Raw genomic sequence first — 22,860 nt, forward strand, 5'->3', positions numbered from 1 at the left:
ATGAGTCGTGTTGTTACTGATGAGTCGTGTTACTGATGAGTCGTGTTGTTACTGATGAATCGTGTTGTTACTGATGAGTCGTGTTGTTACTGATGAATCGTGTTGTTACTGATGAGTCGTGTTGTTACTGATGAGTCGTGTTGTTACTGATGAATCGTGTTGTCACTGATGAATCGTGTTGTCACTGATGAATCGTGTTACTGATGAGTCGTGTTGTTACTGATGAATCGTGTTGTTACTGATGAATCGTGTTGTTACTGATGAGTCGTGTTACTGATGAGTCGTGTTACTGATGAGTCGTGTTACTGATGAATCGTGTTGTTACTGATGAATCGTGTTGTTACTGATGAGTCGTGTTATGGTTACTGATGAGTCATGTTATGGTTACCGATGAGTCATGTTATGGTTACTGATGAGTCATGTTACTGATGAGTCGTGTTTTGGTTACTGATGAGTCGTGTTACTGATGAGTCATGTTATGGTTACTGATGAGTCGTGTTGTTACTGATGAGTCGTGTTATGGTTACTGATGAGTCGTGTTGTTACTGATGAATCATGTTATGGTTACTGATAAGTCGTGTTACTGATGAGTCGTGTTATGGTTACTGATGAGTCATGTTATGGTTACCGATGAGTCGTGTTATGGTTACTGATGAGTCATGTTACTGATGAGTCGTGTTTTGGTTACTGATGAGTCGTGTTATGGTTACTGATGAGTCATGTTATGGTTACTGATGAGTCATGTTATGGTTACTGATGAGTCATGTTACTGATGAGTCGTGTTATGGTTACTGATGAGTCGTGTTGTTACTGATGAGTCGTGTTATGGTTACTGATGAGTCGTGTTGTTACTGATGAATCATGTTGTTACTGATGAGTCGTGTTGTTACTGATGAGTCGTGTTTTGGTTACTGATGAGTCGTGTTGTTACTGATGAGTCGTGTTTTGGTTACTGATGAGTCGTGTTGTTACTGATGAATCATGTTGTTACTGATGAGTCGTGTTGTTACTGATGAGTCGTGTTATGGTTACTGATGAGTCGTGTTATGGTTACTGATGAGTCATGTTATGGTTACCGATGAGTCATGTTATGGTTACTGATGAGTCATGTTACTGATGAGTCGTGTTTTGGTTACTGATGAGTCGTGTTTTGGTTACTGATGAGTCGTGTTACTGATGAGTCGTGTTATGGTTACTGATGAGTCGTGTTACCGATGAGTCGTGTTATGGTTACTGATGAGTCATGTTACTGATGAGTCGTGTTATGGTTACTGATGAGTCATGTTATGGTTACTGATGAGTCATGTTACTGATGAGTCGTGTTTTGGTTACTGATGAGTCGTGTTTTGGTTACTGATGAGTCGTGTTACTGATGAATCGTGTTGTTACTGATGAATCGTGTTGTTACTGATGAATCGTGTTGTTACTGATGAGTTGTGTTGTCACTGATGAATCATGTTGTTACTGATGAGTCGTGTTGTTACTGATGAGTCGTGTTGTTACTGATGAATCGTGTTGTTACTGATGAGTCGTGTTGTTACTGATGAATCGTGTTGTTACTGATGAGTCGTGTTGTTACTGATGAATCGTTTTGTTACTGATGAGTCGTGTTGTTACTGATGAATCGTGTTGTTACTGATGAATCGTGTTGTTACTGATGAGTCGTGTTGTTACTGATGAATCGTGTTGTTACTGATGAGTCGTGTTGTTACTGATGAATCGTGTTGTTACTGATGAGTCGTGTTGTTACTGATGAGTCGTGTTGTTACTGATGAGTCGTGTTACTGATGAATCGTGTTGTTACTGATGAGTCGTGTTGTTACTGATGAGTCGTGTTGTTACTGATGAGTCGTGTTGTTACTGATGAGTCGTGTTACTGATGAGTCGTGTTGTTACTGATGAATCGTGTTGTTACTGATGAGTCGTGTTGTTACTGATGAATCGTGTTGTTACTGATGAGTCGTGTTGTTACTGATGAATCGTGTTGTTACTGATGAATCGTGTTGTTACTGATGAGTCGTGTTGTTACTGATGAATCGTGTTGTTACTGATGAGTCGTGTTGTTACTGATGAATCGTGTTGTTACTGATGAATCGTGTTGTCACTGATGAGTCGTGTTGTTACTGATGAATCGTGTTGTTACTGATGAGTCGTGTTGTTACTGATGAGTCGTGTTGTTACTGATGAGTCGTGTTACTGATGAGTCGTGTTGTTACTGATGAGTCGTGTTGTTACTGATGAGTCGTGTTGTTACTGATGAATCGTGTTGTTACTGATGAATCGTGTTGTTACTGATGAGTCGTGTTGTTACTGATGAGTCGTGTTGTTACTGATGAGTCGTGTTACTGATGAGTCGTGTTGTTACTGATGAGTCGTGTTGTTACTGATGAGTCGTGTTGTTACTGATGAGTCGTGTTGTTACTGATGAGTCGTGTTACTGATGAGTCGTGTTGTTACTGATGAGTCGTGTTGTTACTGATGAGTCGTGTTGTTACTGATGAGTCGTGTTGTTACTGATGAGTCGTGTTAATACCGATGAGTTGTGTTATGGTTACTGATGCATTTACTGATATATTATTAATGAGTTATTGTGTATGATGGCATTGTGTAATGTTTTAGCTATTGATGAGTCATATTTGCTCTGCAGTGTGGTGTGCTGAAGGAAAAACTCGACTCCCTCCTTCAGACTCTGAATGAAGAGTCTCAAGCTTCAACTTCGCTGGTTCCGTGCCCTTCTTCACCCATCGCTGAGAAGCAGGAAGACCTTGAAATGGTTGTCCTCATTCCTCCTCTTCATCCTGCTCTCCATCCTCATGGGCCACCCAACCCCCCCCCCTGCTCTCCGCGGACCAACCCCTCCTCATTAGCTGCTGCCACCATCTTTAAACCGCGAGAGCAGCTAATGCTGCGAGCAAACAGCCTGAAGAAAGCCATCAGACAGATCATCGAGCACACAGAGAAAGGTGGGTCACAGAATCCAGAGTCTTGGACCAGCAAGCAGGATGAACTAACCCGGGTTTACTCTCTGTTACCTGGTTAACTTACTCAGACAAAGCTGGTTATCAGCTCGGTAATCCAAAAAGGTCTTTCTATGTGCTTCAGAGTGCATTAACATAAAAGGGGTGTTGTTTGCAGCATCTTACCAATTCCAGACATGGAGTAACCCTGTGAAGAAGCTGCGTTTTATAAAATAGGAATTAAAACACGTCATTCAGACCAGAATTAACTCTGTTGCCATAGCAACAGCAGGACGGAATGTGGGCGGACCTGATCTAGAACAGGTTAGCAGTGGTTACTATGGTGATTTATTCTGGTAAGCACTTAACCAGAAAACCCCAAAGTGTTCTAAATAACAGAAAATCCAACTTCCTGGTTCAGATGTCAGGTGTGTTTACAAATGTTTACAGGTTTTTACAGGCGTTTACAGATGTTTATGGGTGTTTACAGATGTGTACAGGCGTTTATAGATGTTTACAGATGTTAACGGGCATTTACAGATGTTTACAGGCGTTTACAGATGTTTAAACACCTGTAAACAACTGCTTGGCACCTTCCTGGCAGGAATTGACGTGCTGACGTTGCGGTAACGTATTGTGTCATTTCCTGTTTCCCTAGCATCACTGCGGATTGCTACGAGTCGTTGGCTCCTTTAACTTCTTTCTAACTGCTATCTATTGTTAACCAACCACTCACTTTAGCGCACAATATCTTCCCAAACCACTGTTCTATATATTGCATTTATTTTTGGGATCTTAGGCTTTCTGTTTACTGACTTAAACAGCTCAAACACTCGGTTTTAGCATGGCTGCTAGCTCTCTTCCCACACCCCGGTCCCCTGCCTTTTCTTGCTCGGTGTGTCTGATGTTTAGCTACTCCTCCGCCTCCTTTAGTGATAACGGTAGGTGTATTAAGTGTAGCAGCTTGGCAGCCTTGGAGGCGAGGCTCTGTGAGTTAGAAGCCCAGCTCCGCACTCAGTTAGGGAAGCAGTTAGTCAGCAAGCCCCCATTAGCCAGTGCGGAGCTACCAGCCAGGGCAGCTAGCCCACCTAGCGGTTCCTCAGCAGTTCCCGCGCAGCCGGGAGCCGAGGCGGGCTGGACGACGGTCAGGCGGAAGCGTAGCCCCAAACCAAAACCCACTGGCCACCACCGACCTGTTCACGTTTCTAACAGATTTTCCCCGCTCGGCGACACACCCGCTGAGGCAGAAACCCTGATTATAGGTAGTTCCATAGTCAGAAACGTGGCTCTAAAGACACCGGGGACCATAGTCAAATGCATTCCTGGGGCCAGAGCGGGCCACGTCGAATCGTATCTGAAACTGCTGGCTAAGGCTAAACGTAAATACCGTAAGATTGTAATTCACGTCGGCGGTAACGACATCCGGTTACGCCAATCGGAGGTCACTAAAATTAATGTTGCTTCGGTGTGTAACTTTGCCAAGAGCATGTCGGACTCCGTAGTTTTCTCTGGTCCCTTGCCAAATTTAATCAGCGATGACATGTTTAGCCGCATGTCATCCTTCAACCGCTGGTTGTCTAGGTGGTGTCCCGATAACAACGTGGGTTTTATAGATAATTGGAGCGCTTTTTGGGGAAAGCCTGGTCTTATTAGGAGAGATGGCATCCATCCCACGTTGGATGGAGCCGCTCTCTTATCTAGCAATATGGACTCTTTTATTAGTCAGCTAAATTGACAACTCAGGGTTGGGACCAGGAGGCAGAATTGTAGTCCTACACACTTTTCTGCAGCTTCCCACCTGCCGCCGCCCACCCAAAACCCCATTCCGACCTTATACAACTTCCCAGCAGTAAGAATTAAACAACACAAAAACACTTCTGGGGTTAATCGTGAAAACCTCATAAAAATAAAAACAATGGATCGAATAAAATCTGAAAATAAGACAATAAAGTGTGGCCTACTGAATATTAGATCCCTCCCAAATAAGTCTTTATTAGTCAATGACTTGATAGGTGATCACCACATTGATTTATTCTGTCTTACGGAAACCTGGTTACAGCAAGAGGATTATGTTAGTATTAATGAAGCTACGCCAGCTAACTATTTAAACTTTCACATTCCTAGAACTACAGGCAGAGGAGGAGGTGTTGCAGCTATTTTTCAGTCAGAATTATTAATTAATCCTAAGCACAAAACTAACTATAAATCCTTTGAATTCCTGACATTAAATTTATCTCATCCAAAATGGAATTGAGAGAAACCGCTCCTTTTAGCATTAGTGTATCGCCCACCTGGACCTTACTCCGAGTTTCTGACCGAATTCTCTGATCTCTTGTCTGAGTTAGTGCTGACTACTGATAAGGTCATTGTACTAGGTGATTTTAATATTCATGTTGACCATGAAAATGATAGTTTAAACATTTCCTTTAGCTCTATTCTAAACTCAGTTGGGTTTTCACAAAATGTCCATGGAGCCACTCACTCTCATGGTCACACTCTTGATCTTGTTCTAACATCTGGTATTGAGACTGATAAGCTCAAAGTTTTGCCTCAAAACCCTGTCTTGTCCGATCATTTCTTATTAACCTTTGAATTCACTTTATTTGATTACTCACTGACCAAAAATAAATTCTACTATAGTAGATGTTTATCAGACAATAATATTACAAAATTTAAACAATCAATTGAATCAATTTTTTCCTCTCTACCATGTGTTAGCATGACTGAGAGTCCCCCTTTAAGCCTTACTCCTGCTCAGATTGATCAACATGCTGATACTATAACAGCTTCAATGTGTACAACCTTGGATAATGTTGCTCCCCTAAAGAAGAAGAAATTAGGTAAGATTATGAAGGCTCCCTGGTTTAATTCCCAGCTTCGAGCTCTAAAACAGGCATCAAGGCGTTTGGAAAACAGATGGCGATCATCAGGACTAGAGGAGTCTCACTTAACCTGGAAAGAAAGTTTAATTGTATACAAAAAAGCCTTACGTACGGCAAGAACAGCTTATTATTCATCATTGATAGAGGAAAACAAAAACAACCCTCGGTTTCTTTTCAGCACTGTAGCTAGGCTTACTAGGAGCTGGAGCGCTGTGGAGCCATGTATTCCTTTCTCACTTAGCTGTGATGATTTCATGTATTTTTTCAGGAATAAAATTGACACTATTAGAGATCAAATCCACAATACTCTTCCTTCTACCTATAATGTTGAGCCTGTTGTGGTCTCTGAAGCATCCTTAGAACCAGGATCTGACTTGTGTCTAAATAGTTTCTGTCCTGTCCAACCCTCTGAATTAACTAAAATAATAGCTTCATCTAAACCATCCACCTGTATCTTAGACCCTCTCCCAACGAGCCTCTTTAAGGACATTTTCCCTTTAATTAATACATCACTACTAAATCTTATCAATATGTCTTTAGTGACAGGATATGTACCACAATCATTTAAAACTGCTGTCATCAAGCCTTTACTTAAAAAGCAATCTCTGGATCCAGAGGTGATAGCAAATTATAGACCTATATCTAACCTCCCGTTTATGTCCAAAATTCTGGAGAAAATAGTTTCAGCTCAGCTACATGCCCACCTGAGCAGAAATAATTTATGCGAGGAGTTTCAGTCAGGATTTAGAGCTCATCATAGCACTGAGACAGCATTGGTGAAAGTTACTAATGACCTTCTTATGGCCTCAGACAAAGGACTTGTGTCCGTACTTATCTTGCTTGATCTTAGTGCTGCATTTGATACAGTCGATCATAACATTCTGTTACAAAGACTAGAACAGGTGATTGGAATTACAGGTACAGCGTTAAGCTGGTTTAAATCATATTTATCTGATAGACTTCAGTTCGTTCATGTAAATGACAAGTCCTCCTCACAAACTACAGTAAGTCATGGAGTTCCTCAAGGTTCTGTACTTGGACCAATACTCTTCACGCTATATATGCTCCCTTTAGGCAAAATTATTAGACAGCATGGAATAAACTTTCATTGTTATGCAGATGATACTCAGATATACTTATCCTTTTAACCAGATGAAACAAATCAGCCCAATAGGCTACAAAATTGTCTCATAGACATAAAGACTTGGATGTCTAGAAGTTTTCTCCTCTTAAACTCAGATAAGACTGAAGTAATTCTCGTTGGATCTGAAAAACTCAGAGCTAAATTTTCCGGTTTTGTAATGAACCTGGATGGCATTACTTTAGCTTCCAGTGCTACAGTGAGAAACCTTGGAGTAATATTTGACCCTGACCTGTCCTTTGGTCCACATATTAAGCAGGTTACTAAAACCGCCTTCTTTCATTTACGTAATATAGCCAAAATTAGGGACATTCTGTCTCAGAGTGATGCAGAAAAACTGGTTCACGCTTTTGTTACTTCGAGACTAGATTACTGTAACTCTCTATTACTGGGCTGTCCTAAATATGCCCTGAAAAGCCTTCAGCTGATCCAGAATTCTGCAGCCAGAGTCCTGACCAGAACCAGCAGGAGAGATCATATTTCTCCAGTTTTAGCCTCTCTTCATTGGCTGCCTGTTGAATCTAGAATAGAATTTAAAATCCTTCTCCTTACATATAAAGCCCTCCACAACCAGGCACCACTATATATCAAAGACCTCATAGTTCCTTATATACCAAGCAGAGTACTTCGTTCCCAGACTGCAGGCTTACTTGTGGTTCCTAGAGTCTCAAAGAGCCGAGCAGGAGGCAGAGCCTTTGGTTATCAGGCCCCTCTCTTATGGAATAAGCTCCCAGTTAGTGTTAGGGAAGCAGACACCCTCCCCACCTTTAAGACTAGGCTGAAGACTTATCTTTTTGATAAGTCCTACAGCTAGGGATGGTTAGCATCCCTTAGTTATGCTGCTATAGGTTTAGACTGCTGAGGGACATTTCCTGATACACTGAGCTTCTTTCTCTTTATCTCTCTCTTTTACCCCCCCCCCCCCCAAACAGAGTTGCATCATTAACATGTATGTCTCCTGTCTCAGCAAGTCTCCCTGGCCGGGAGTAGCAGTTCCTGTTGTCTGTTGTCTTTCTGTCCTCTTCCCCCCACACAGCAGAGGCAGATGGCTGCCTGTCCTGAGCCGGGTTCTGCCGGAGGTTTCCTTCCTGTTAAAAGGGAGTTTTTTCCTTCCCACTGTCGCCAGTGTGCTTGCTCAGGATGGGAGATTGAGTTGGACTCAACTCAATCTGTTGGTTTCCTTATATAGGCTGTTATGAATTGGCCTTCATTATGTTTTCCCCTCTGTCTGTAAAGCGTCTTGAGATGGCATTGCCGTGATTTGACGCTATATAAATAAAGTTGAATTGAATTGAATTACAGATGTTTACGGGTGTTTACAGATGTTTACGGGTACATTTTCTGGTATTTACTCAGTTAATTACCCATCAGATCTCCTGGAGAATGCCCTGCCTATCTGAGGACGTTGCAGATGTTGAGGGTGCATCTTGTTGATGAAGAATATGTTTTTGTTCTTCTTCTGGACTTGTTTGCAGTCCGTCCAGCTGGAATAAAAATCTGATAGAATGCAGAAACAGGAAGTTCCACCTGACACATCTGGTCTTGAACAAAGTAATCAGATTACTCTCCATTTATATCGTCACATAAATGAAAACAATCTGCAGGAGTCAGCCATGTTCTGCCAGCATGATTTCCTGCCTGTTGCTACGGTAACCGTGCTGCTTCTGGCCTGGATGATGGGTTTAAATTTATCCTCTCTTCCACGGCAACGTGACCAGCTTGGTCGTCCCCCTGGTCCAGGTCCTGGAGGTCTGGGTGGATCAACCAACCGGCAACCTCCGGTGGTTAAAAGTGAAGCCTATGTGAAAAATGCATAAAACTGCAGTTCCCGCTTCATCCACTAGGGGCTGCAAAACAGAGCAAATCCCCATAGACTCCCATGTTAAAAAGACCAAATTCACAGCAGAAATAAACATGTTTACAGCAGAAATAAATACGTTTACAGCAGAAATAAACATGTTTACAGCAGGAATAAACACGTTTACAGAATGAATAAACACGTTTACAGCAGAAAAAAAAACACGTTTACAGCAGGAATAAACATGTTTACAGCAGGAATAAACATGTTTACAGCAGGAATAAACACGTTTACAGCAGGAATAAACACGTTTACAGCAGGAATAAACACGTTTACAGCAGGAATAAACATGTTTACAGCAGGAATAAACACGTTTACAGCAGGAATAAACACGTTTACAGCGGAAATAAATACGTTTACAGCAGAAATCAACATGTTTACAGCAGAAATAAGCACGTTTACTGCTGGAATAAACACGTTTACTGCTGGAATAAACACGTTTACAGCAGGAATAAACACTTTTACAGCAGAAATAAACACTTTTACTGCTGGAATAAACACGTTTACAGCAGAAATAAACACTTTTACTGCTGGAATAAACACGTTTACAGCAGAAATAAACACGTTTACAGAAGGAATAAACACATTTACAGCAGGAATAAACACGTTTACAGCGGAAATAAACACGTTTAAAGCGGAAATCAACATGTTTACAGCAGAAATAAGCACGTTTACTGCTGGAATAAGCACGTTTACTGCTGGAATAAACACGTTTACAGCAGGAATAAACACGTTTACTGCTGGAATAAACACGTTTACAGCAAGAATAAACACGTTTACAGCAGAAATAAACACGTTTATAGCAGAAATAAACATGTTTACAGCAGAAATAAGCACGTTTACTGCTGGAATAAAAACGTTTACAGCAGGAATAAACAGGTTTACAGCAGGAATAAACACGTTTACAGCAGAAATAAACACGTTTACAGAAGGAATAAACACATTTACAGCAGGAATAAACACGTTTACAGCGGAAATAAACACGTTTAAAGCGGAAATCAACATGTTTACAGCAGAAATAAGCACGTTTACTGCTGGAATAAACATGTTTACTGCTGGAATAAACACGTTTACAGCAGGAATAAACACATTTACAGCAGGAATAAACACGTTTACAGCGGAAATAAACACGTTTAAAGCGGAAATCAACATGTTTACAGCAGAAATAAGCACGTTTACTGCTGGAATAAGCACGTTTACTGCTGGAATAAACACGTTTACAGCAGGAATAAACAGGTTTACTGCTGGAATAAACACGTTTACAGCAAGAATAAACACGTTTACAGCAGAAATAAACACGTTTATAGCAGAAATAAACATGTTTACAGCAGAAATAAGCACGTTTACTGCTGGAATAAACACGTTTACTGCTGGAATAAAAACGTTTACAGCAGGAATAAACAGGTTTACAGCAGAAATTAACACTTTCTGCTGGAATAAACACGTTTACAGCAGAAATAAACACGTTTACAGAAGGAATAAACACATTTACAGCAGGAATAAACACGTTTACAGCGGAAATAAACACGTTTAAAGCGGAAATCAACATGTTTACAGCAGAAATAAGCACGTTTACTGCTGGAATAAACATGCTTACTGCTGGAATAAACACGTTTACAGCAGGAATAAACACGTTTACAGCAGGAATAAACACTTTTACAGCAGAAATAAACACTTTTACTGCTGGAATAAACACGTTTACAGCAGAAATAAACACGTTTACAGAAGGAATAAACACATTTACAGCAGGAATAAACACGTTTACAGCAGGAATAAACACGTTTACAGCTGAAATAAACACGTTTAAAGCGGAAATCAACATGTTTACAGCAGAAATAAGCACGTTTACTGCTGGAATAAGCACGTTTACTGCTGGAATAAACACGTTTACAGCAGGAATAAACACGTTTACTGCTGGAATAAAAACGTTTACAGCAGGAATAAACAGGTTTACAGCAGAAATGAACACTTTCTGCTGGAATAAACACGTTTACAGCAGAAATAAACACGTTTACAGAAGGAATAAACACATTTACAGCAGGAATAAACACGTTTACAGCGGAAATAAACACGTTTACAGAAGGAATAAACACATTTACAGCAGGAATAAACACGTTTACAGCGGAAATAAACACGTTTAAAGCGGAAATCAACATGTTTACAGCAGAAATAAGCACGTTTACTGCTGGAATAAACATGCTTACTGCTGGAATAAACACGTTTACAGCAGGAATAAACACGTTTACAGCAGGAATAAACACTTTTACAGCAGAAATAAACACTTTTACTGCTGGAATAAACACGTTTACAGCAGAAATAAACACGTTTACAGAAGGAATAAACACATTTACAGCAGGAATAAACACGTTTACAGCGGAAATGAACACGTTTAAAGCGGAAATCAACATGTTTACAGCAGAAATAAGCACGTTTACTGCTGGAATAAGCACGTTTACAGCAGAAATAAACACGTTTACAGCAGGAATAAACACGTTTACTGCTGGAATAAACACGTTTACAGCAAGAATAAACACGTTTACAGCAGAAATAAACACGTTTATAGCAGAAATAAACATGTTTACAGCAGAAATAAGCACGTTTACTGCTGGAATAAACACGTTTACTGCTGGAATAAAAACGTTTACAGCAGGAATAAACAGGTTTACAGCAGAAATGAACACTTTCTGCTGGAATAAACACGTTTACAGCAGAAATAAACACGTTTACAGAAGGAATAAACACATTTACAGCAGGAATAAACACGTTTACAGCGGAAATAAACACGTTTAAAGCGGAAATCAACATGTTTACAGCAGAAATAAGCACGTTTACTGCTGGAATAAACATGCTTACTGCTGGAATAAACACGTTTACAGCAGGAATAAACACGTTTACAGCAGGAATAAACACTTTTACAGCAGAAATAAACACTTTTACTGCTGGAATAAACACGTTTACAGCAGAAATAAACACGTTTACAGAAGGAATAAACACATTTACAGCAGGAATAAACACGTTTACAGCGGAAATGAACACGTTTAAAGCGGAAATCAACATGTTTACAGCAGAAATAAGCACGTTTACTGCTGGAATAAGCACGTTTACAGCAGAAATAAACACGTTTACAGCAGGAATAAACACGTTTACAGCAAGAATAAACACGTTTACAGCAGAAATAAACACGTTTATAGCAGAAATAAACATGTTTACAGCAGAAATAAGCACGTTTACTGCTGGAATAAACACGTTTACTGCTGGAATAAAAACGTTTACAGCAGGAATAAACAGGTTTACAGCAGAAATGAACACTTTCTGCTGGAATAAACACGTTTACAGCAGAAATAAACACGTTTACAGAAGGAATAAACACATTTACAGCAGGAATAAACACGTTTACAGCGGAAATAAACACGTTTAAAGCGGAAATCAACATGTTTACAGCAGAAATAAGCACGTTTACTGCTGGAATAAACATGTTTACTGCTGGAATAAACACGTTTACAGCAGGAATAAACACGTTCACAGCAGAAATAAACACGTTTACCGCAGGAATAAACACGTTTACAGCAGGAATAAACATGTTTACAGCAGAAATAAACACGTTTATAGCAGAAATAAACACGTTTACAGCAGAAATAAACACGTTTACAGCAGAAATAAGCACGTTTACTGCTGGAATAAACACGTTTACAACAGAAATAAACAAGTTTACCGCAGGAATAAACACGTTTACAGCAGGAATAAACACGTTTACACCGGAAATAAATACGTTTACAGCAGAAATCAACATGTTTACAGCAGGAATAAACATGTTTGCAGCAGGAATAAACACGTTTACAGCAGAAATAAACACGTTTACTGCTGGAATAAACACGTTTACTGCTGGAATAAACACGTTTACAGCAGGAATAAACACGTTTACTGCTGGAATAAACACGTTTACAGCAAGAATAAACACGTTTACAGCAGAAATAAACACGTTTATAGCAGAAATAAACATGTTTACAGCAGAAATAAGCACGTTTACTGCTGGAATAAACACGTTTACTGCTGGAATAAAAACGTTTACAGCAGGAATAAACAGGTTTACAGCAGAAATAAACACTTTCTGCTGGAATAAACACGTTTACAGCAGAAATAAACACGTTTACAGAAGGAATAAACACATTTAAAGCAGGAATAAACACGTTTACAGCGGAAATAAACACGTTTAAAGCGGAAATCAACATGTTTACAGCAGAAATAAGCACGTTTACTGCTGGAATAAACATGTTTACTGCTGGAATAAACACGTTTACAGCAGGAATAAACACGTTCACAGCAGAAATAAACACGTTTACCGCAGGAATAAACACGTTTACAGCAGGAATAAACATGTTTACAGCAGAAATGAACACGTTTATAGCAGAAATAAACACGTTTACAGCAGAAATAAACACGTTTACAGCAGAAATAAGCACGTTTACTGCTGGAATAAACACGTTTACAACAGAAATCAACATGTTTACAGCAGGAATAAACACGTTTACAGCAGGAATAAACACGTTTACTGCTGGAATAAACACGTTTACAGCAGAAATAAACACGTTTAAAGCGGAAATCAAACTGTTTACAGCAGAAATAAGCACGTTTACTGCTGGAATAAACATGTTTACTGCTGGAATAAACACGTTTACAGCAGGAATAAACACGTTCACAGCAGAAATAAACACGTTTACCGCAGGAATAAACACGTTTACAGCAGGAATAAACACGTTTACAGCAGGAATAAACACTTTTACAGCAGAAATAAACACTTTTACTGCTGGAATAAACACGTTTACAGCGGAAATAAACACGTTTAAAGCGGAAATCAACATGTTTACAGCAGAAATAAGCACGTTTACTGCTGGAATAAGCACGTTTACTGCTGGAATAAACACGTTTACAGCAGGAATAAACACGTTTACTGCTGGAATAAAAACGTTTACAGCAGGAATAAACAGGTTTACAGCAGAAATGAACACTTTCTGCTGGAATAAACACGTTTACAGCAGAAATAAACACGTTTACAGAAGGAATAAACACATTTACAGCAGGAATAAACACGTTTACAGCGGAAATAAACACGTTTAAAACGGAAATCAACATGTTTACAGCAGAAATAAGCACGTTTACTGCTGGAATAAACACGTTTACAGCAAGAATAAACACGTTTACAGCAGAAATAAACACGTTTATAGCAGAAATAAACATGTTTACAGCAGAAATAAGCACGTTTACTGCTGGAATAAACACGTTTACTGCTGGAATAAAAACGTTTACAGCAGGAATAAACAGGTTTACAGCAGAAATGAACACTTTCTGCTGGAATAAACACGTTTACAGCAGAAATAAACACGTTTACAGAAGGAATAAACACATTTACAGCAGGAATAAACACGTTTACAGCGGAAATAAACACGTTTAAAGCGGAAATCAACATGTTTACAGCAGAAATAAGCACGTTTACTGCTGGAATAAACATGTTTACTGCTGGAATAAACACGTTTACAGCAGGAATAAACACATTTACAGCAGGAATAAACACGTTTACAGCGGAAATAAACACGTTTAAAGCGGAAATCAACATGTTTACAGCAGAAATAAGCACGTTTACTGCTGGAATAAGCACGTTTACTGCTGGAATAAACACGTTTACAGCAGGAATAAACAGGTTTACTGCTGGAATAAACACGTTTACAGCAAGAATAAACACGTTTACAGCAGAAATAAACACGTTTATAGCAGAAATAAACATGTTTACAGCAGAAATAAGCACGTTTACTGCTGGAATAAACACGTTTACTGCTGGAATAAAAACGTTTACAGCAGGAATAAACACGTTTACAGCAGAAATTAACACTTTCTGCTGGAATAAACACGTTTACAGCAGAAATAAACACGTTTACAGAAGGAATAAACACATTTACAGCAGGAATAAACACGTTTACAGCGGAAATGAACACGTTTAAAGCGGAAATCAACATGTTTACAGCAGAAATAAGCACGTTTACTGCTGGAATAAACATGCTTACTGCTGGAATAAACACGTTTACAGCAGGAATAAACACGTTTACAGCAGGAATAAACACTTTTACAGCAGAAATAAACACTTTTACTGCTGGAATAAACACGTTTACAGCAGAAATAAACACGTTTACAGAAGGAATAAACACATTTACAGCAGGAATAAACACGTTTACAGCGGAAATAAACACGTTTAAAGCGGAAATCAACATGTTTACAGCAGAAATAAGCACGTTTACTGCTGGAATAAGCACGTTTACAGCAGAAATAAACACGTTTACAGCAGGAATAAACACGTTTACTGCTGGAATAAACACGTTTACAGCAAGAATAAACACGTTTACAGCAGAAATAAACACGTTTATAGCAGAAATAAACATGTTTACAGCAGAAATAAGCACGTTTACTGCTGGAATAAACACGTTTACTGCTGGAATAAAAACGTTTACAGCAGGAATAAACAGGTTTACAGCAGAAATGAACACTTTCTGCTGGAATAAACACGTTTACAGCAGAAATAAACACGTTTACAGCAGAAATAAACACGTTTACAGAAGGAATAAACACATTTACAGCAGGAATAAACACGTTTACAGCAGGAATAAACACGTTTACTGCTGGAATAAAAACGTTTACAGCAGGAATAAACAGGTTTACAGCAGAAATGAACACTTTCTGCTGGAATAAACACGTTTACAGCAGAAATAAACACGTTTACAGAAGGAATAAACACATTTACAGCAGGAATAAACACGTTTACAGCGGAAATAAACACGTTTAAAACGGAAATCAACATGTTTACAGCAGAAATAAGCACGTTTACTGCTGGAATAAACACGTTTACAGCAAGAATAAACACGTTTACAGCAGAAATAAACACGTTTATAGCAGAAATAAACATGTTTACAGCAGAAATAAGCACGTTTACTGCTGGAATAAACACGTTTACTGCTGGAATAAAAACGTTTACAGCAGGAATAAACAGGTTTACAGCAGAAATGAACACTTTCTGCTGGAATAAACACGTTTACAGCAGAAATAAACACGTTTACAGAAGGAATAAACACATTTACAGCAGGAATAAACACGTTTACAGCGGAAATAAACACGTTTAAAGCGGAAATCAACATGTTTACAGCAGAAATAAGCACGTTTACTGCTGGAATAAACATGTTTACTGCTGGAATAAACACGTTTACAGCAGGAATAAACACATTTACAGCAGGAATAAACACGTTTACAGCGGAAATAAACACGTTTAAAGCGGAAATCAACATGTTTACAGCAGAAATAAGCACGTTTACTGCTGGAATAAGCACGTTTACTGCTGGAATAAACACGTTTACAGCAGGAATAAACAGGTTTACTGCTGGAATAAACACGTTTACAGCAAGAATAAACACGTTTACAGCAGAAATAAACACGTTTATAGCAGAAATAAACATGTTTACAGCAGAAATAAGCACGTTTACTGCTGGAATAAACACGTTTACTGCTGGAATAAAAACGTTTACAGCAGGAATAAACACGTTTACAGCAGAAATTAACACTTTCTGCTGGAATAAACACGTTTACAGCAGAAATAAACACGTTTACAGAAGGAATAAACACATTTACAGCAGGAATAAACACGTTTACAGCGGAAATGAACACGTTTAAAGCGGAAATCAACATGTTTACAGCAGAAATAAGCACGTTTACTGCTGGAATAAACATGCTTACTGCTGGAATAAACACGTTTACAGCAGGAATAAACACGTTTACAGCAGGAATAAACACTTTTACAGCAGAAATAAACACTTTTACTGCTGGAATAAACACGTTTACAGCAGAAATAAACACGTTTACAGAAGGAATAAACACATTTACAGCAGGAATAAACACGTTTACAGCGGAAATAAACACGTTTAAAGCGGAAATCAACATGTTTACAGCAGAAATAAACACGTTCACAGCAGAAATACACACGTTTACCGCAGGAATAAACACGTTTACAGCAGGAATAAACATGTTTACAGCAGAAATAAACACGTTTATAGCAGAAATAAACACGTTTACAGCAGAAATAAACACGTTTATAGCAGAAATAAACATGTTTACAGCAGAAATAAGCACGTTTACTGCTGGAATAAACACGTTTACTGCTGGAATAAAAACGTTTACAGCAGGAATAAACAGGTTTACAGCAGAAATAAACACTTTCTGCTGGAATAAACACGTTTACAGCAGAAATAAACACGTTTACAGAAGGAATAAACACATTTAAAGCAGGAATAAACACGTTTACAGCGGAAATAAACACGTTTAAAGCGGAAATCAAACTGTTTACAGCAGAAATAAGCACGTTTACTGCTGGAATAAACATGTTTACTGCTGGAATAAACACGTTCACAGCAGAAATAAACACGTTTACCGCAGGAATAAACACGTTTACAGCAGGAATAAACATGTTTACAGCAGAAATAAACACGTTTATAGCAGAAATAAACACGTTTACAGCAGGAATAAACATGTTTACAGCAGAAATAAACACGTTTATAGCAGAAATAAACACGTTTACAGCAGAAATAAACACGTTTACAGCAGAAATAAGCACGTTTACTGCTGGAATAAACACGTTTACAGCAGAAATAAACACGTTTACAGAAGGAATAAACACATTTAAAGCAGGAATAAACACGTTTACAGCGGAAATAAACACGTTTAAAGCGGAAATCAACATGTTTACAGCAGAAATAAGCACGTTTACTGCTGGAATAAACATGTTTACTGCTGGAATAAACACGTTTACAGCAGGAATAAACACGTTCACAGCAGAAATAAACACGTTTACTGCAGGAATAAACACGTTTACAGCAGGAATAAACATGTTTACAGCAGAAATAAACACGTTTATAGCAGAAATAAACACGTTTACAGCAGAAATAAGCACGTTTACTGCTGGAATAAACACGTTTACAACAGAAATCAACATGTTTACAGCAGGAATAAAAACGTTTACAGCAGGAATAAACAGGTTTACAGCAGGAATAAACACGTTTACTGCTGGAATAAACACGTTTACAGCAAGAATAAACACGTTTACAGCAGGAATAAACACGTTCACAGCAGAAATAAACACGTTTACCGCAGGAATAAACACGTTTATAGCAGAAATAAACACGTTTACAGCAGAAATAAACACGTTTACAGCAGAAATAAGCACGTTTACTGCTGGAATAAAAACGTTTACAGCAGGAATAAACAGGTTTACAGCAGGAATAAACACGTTTACTGCTGGAATAAACACGTTTACAGCAAGAATAAACACGTTTACAGCAGAAATAAACACGTTTATAGCAGAAATAAACATGTTTACAGCAGAAATAAGCACGTTTACTGCTGGAATAAACACGTTTACTGCTGGAATAAAAACGTTTACAGCAGGAATAAACAGGTTTACAGCAGAAATGAACACTTTCTGCTGGAATAAACACGTTTACAGCAGAAATAAACACGTTTACAGAAGGAATAAACACATTTACAGCAGGAATAAACACGTTTACAGTGGAAATAAACACGTTTAAAGCGGAAATCAACATGTTTACAGCAGAAATAAGCACGTTTACTGCTGGAATAAACATGTTTACTGCTGGAATAAACACGTTTACAGCAGGAATAAACACGTTCACAGCAGAAATAAACACGTTTACCGCAGGAATAAACACGTTTACAGCAGGAATAAACATGTTTACAGCAGAAATAAACACGTTTATAGCAGAAATAAACATGTTTACAGCAGTAATAAGCACGTTTACTGCTGGAATAAACACGTTTACTGCTGGAATAAAAACGTTTACAGCAGGAATAAACAGGTTTACAGCAGAAATGAACACTTTCTGCTGGAATAAACACGTTTACAGCAGAAATAAACACGTTTACAGAAGGAATAAACACATTTACAGCAGGAATAAACACGTTTACAGCGGAAATAAACACGTTTAAAGCGGAAATCAACATGTTTACAGCAGAAATAAGCACGTTTACTGCTGGAATAAACATGTTTACTGCTGGAATAAACACGTTTACAGCAGGAATAAACACGTTCACAGCAGAAATAAACACGTTTACCGCAGGAATAAACACGTTTACAGCAGGAATAAACATGTTTACAGCAGAAATAAACACGTTTATAGCAGAAATAAACACGTTTACAGCAGAAATAAACACGTTTACAGCAGAAATAAGCACGTTTACTGCTGGAATAAACACGTTTACAACAGAAATAAACACGTTTACCGCAGGAATGAACACGTTTACAGCAGGAATAAACACGTTTACAGCGGAAATAAATACGTTTACAGCAGAAATCAACATGTTTACAGCAGGAATAAACATGTTTGCAGCAGGAATAAACACGTTTACAGCAGAAATAAACACGTTTACTGCTGGAATAAACACGTTTACTGCTGGAATAAACACGTTTACAGCAGAAATAAACACGTTTACAGAAGGAATAAACACATTTAAAGCAGGAATAAACACGTTTACAGCGGAAATAAACACGTTTAAAGCGGAAATCAACATGTTTACAGCAGAAATAAGCACGTTTACTGCTGGAATAAACATGTTTACTGCTGGAATAAACACGTTTACAGCAGGAATAAACACGTTCACAGCAGAAATAAACACGTTTACCGCAGGAATAAACACGTTTACAGCAGGAATAAACACGTTTACAGCAGAAATAAACACGTTTATAGCAGAAATAAACACGTTTACAGCAGAAATAAACACGTTTACAGCAGAAATAAGCACGTTTACTGCTGGAATAAACATGTTTACTGCTGGAATAAACACGTTTACAGCAGGAATAAACACGTTCACAGCAGAAATAAACACGTTTACCGCAGGAATAAACACGTTTACAGCAGGAATAAACACGTTTACAGCAGAAATAAACACGTTTATAGCAGAAATAAACACGTTTACAGCAGAAATAAACACGTTTACAGCAGAAATAAGCACGTTTACTGCTGGAATAAACACGTTTACAACAGAAATAAACACGTTTACCGCAGGAATAAACACGTTTACAGCAGGAATAAACACGTTTACAGCGGAAATAAATACGTTTACAGCAGAAATCAACATGTTTACAGCAGGAATAAACATGTTTGCAGCAGGAATAAACACGTTTACAGCAGAAATAAACACGTTTACAGCAGAAATAAACACGTTTACTGCTGGAATAAACACGTTTACATCAGGAGTAAACACGTTTACTGCTGGAATAAACACGTTTACAGCAAGAATAAACACGTTTACAGCAGAAATAAACACGTTTACAGCAGAAATAAACACGTTTACTGCTGGAATAAACACGTTTACTGCTGGAATAAACACGTTTACAGCAGAAATAAACACGTTTAAAGCGGAAATCAACATGTTTACAGCAGAAATAAGCACGTTTACTGCTGGAATAAACATGTTTACTGCTGGAATAAACACGTTTACAGCAGGAATAAACACGTTCACAGCAGAAATAAACACGTTTACCGCAGGAATAAACACGTTTACAGCAGGAATAAACATGTTTACAGCAGAAATAAACACGTTTATAGCAGAAATAAACACGTTTACAGCAGAAATAAGCACGTTTACTGCTGGAATAAACACGTTTACAACAGAAATAAACACGTTTACCGCAGGAATAAACACGTTTACAGCAGGAATAAACACGTTTACAGCGGAAATAAATACGTTTACAGCAGAAATCAACATGTTTACAGCAGGAATAAACATGTTTGCAGCAGGAATAAACACGTTTACAGCAGAAATAAACATGTTTACAGCAGAAATAAGCACGTTTACTGCTGGAATAAACACGTTTACTGCTGGAATAAACACGTTTACAGCAGGAATAAACACTTTTACAGCAGGAATAAACACTTTTACTGCTGGAATAAACACGTTTACAGCAGAAATAAACACGTTTACAGAAGGAATAAACACATTTACAGCAGGAATAAACACGTTTACAGCGGAAATAAACACGTTTAAAGCGGAAATCAACATGTTTACAGCAGAAATAAGCACGTTTACTGCTGGAATAAACACGTTTACTGCTGGAATAAACACGTTTACAGCAGGAATAAACACGTTTACTGCTGGAATAAACACGTTCACAGCAGAAATAAACACGTTTACCGCAGGAATAAACACGTTTACAGCAGGAATAAACACGTTTAAAGCGGAAATAAACATGTTTACAGCAGAAATAAGCACGTTTACTGCTGGAATAAACACGTTTACAGCAGAAATAAACACGTTTACAGCAGAAATAAACACGTTTATAGCAGGAATAAACACGTTCACAGCAGAAATAGGCACGTTTACTGCTGGAATAAACACGTTTACAGCAGGAATAAACACTTTTACAGCAGAAATAAACATGTTTACAGCAGAAATAAACACGTTTACAGAAGGAATAAACACATTTAAAGCAGGAATAAACACGTTTACAGCGGAAATAAACACGTTTAAAGCGGAAATCAAACTGTTTACAGCAGAAATAAGCACGTTTACTGCTGGAATAAACATGTTTACTGCTGGAATAAACACGTTCACAGCAGAAATAAACACGTTTACCGCAGGAATAAACACGTTTACAGCAGGAATAAACATGTTTACAGCAGAAATAAACACGTTTATAGCAGAAATAAACACGTTTACAGCAGGAATAAACATGTTTACAGCAGAAATAAACACGTTTATAGCAGAAATAAACACGTTTACAGCAGAAATAAACACGTTTACAGCAGAAATAAGCACGTTTACTGCTGGAATAAACACGTTTACAGCAGAAATAAACACGTTTACAGAAGGAATAAACACATTTAAAGCAGGAATAAACACGTTTACAGCGGAAATCAACACGTTTAAAGCGGAAATCAACATGTTTACAGCAGAAATAAGCACGTTTACTGCTGGAATAAACATGTTTACTGCTGGAATAAACACGTTTACAGCAGGAATAAACACGTTCACAGCAGAAATAAACACGTTTACCGCAGGAATAAACACGTTTACAGCAGGAATAAACATGTTTACAGCAGAAATAAACACGTTTATAGCAGAAATAAACACGTTTACAGCAGAAATAAGCACGTTTACTGCTGGAATAAACACGTTTACAACAGAAATCAACATGTTTACAGCAGGAATAAAAACGTTTACAGCAGGAATAAACAGGTTTACAGCAGGAATAAACACGTTTACTGCTGGAATAAACACGTTTACAGCAAGAATAAACACGTTTACAGCAGGAATAAACACGTTCACAGCAGAAATAAACACGTTTACCGCAGGAATAAACACGTTTATAGCAGAAATAAACACGTTTACAGCAGAAATAAACACGTTTACAGCAGAAATAAGCACGTTTACTGCTGGAATAAAAACGTTTACAGCAGGAATAAACAGGTTTACAGCAGGAATAAACACGTTTACTGCTGGAATAAACACGTTTACAGCAAGAATAAACACGTTTACAGCAGAAATAAACACGTTTATAGCAGAAATAAACATGTTTACAGCAGAAATAAGCACGTTTACTGCTGGAATAAACACGTTTACTGCTGGAATAAAAACGTTTACAGCAGGAATAAACAGGTTTACAGCAGAAATGAACACTTTCTGCTGGAATAAACACGTTTACAGCAGAAATAAACACGTTTACAGAAGGAATAAACACATTTACAGCAGGAATAAACACGTTTACAGCGGAAATAAACACGTTTAAAGCGGAAATCAACATGTTTACAGCAGAAATAAGCACGTTTACTGCTGGAATAAACATGTTTACTGCTGGAATAAACACGTTTACAGCAGGAATAAACACGTTCACAGCAGAAATAAACACGTTTACCGCAGGAATAAACACGTTTACAGCAGGAATAAACATGTTTACAGCAGAAATAAACACGTTTATAG

At 38.1% G+C, this 22,860-nt stretch overlaps 1 protein-coding gene across 4 annotated transcripts in view; it reads left to right on the forward strand.

Annotated features, from left to right (window-relative positions):
- Positions 1 to 22,860, forward strand: part of dgkd (diacylglycerol kinase delta) — a 214,659-nt gene that overhangs the window by 83,817 nt on the left and 107,982 nt on the right. For all 4 annotated transcript variants that reach the window (XM_079246419.1, XM_079246420.1, XM_079246421.1 and 1 more), the window contains exon 15: positions 2,648 to 2,963. In XM_079246419.1, the coding sequence (XP_079102545.1) occupies positions 2,648 to 2,963 (316 nt within the window). The remainder of the gene's footprint in view (positions 1 to 2,647; positions 2,964 to 22,860) is intronic.

The sequence above is a fragment of the Telmatherina bonti genome (genome assembly GCF_933228915.1).
Source record: "Telmatherina bonti genome assembly, chromosome: 9".
In the NCBI taxonomy this organism is placed as follows: Eukaryota; Metazoa; Chordata; class Actinopteri; order Atheriniformes; family Telmatherinidae; genus Telmatherina; species Telmatherina bonti.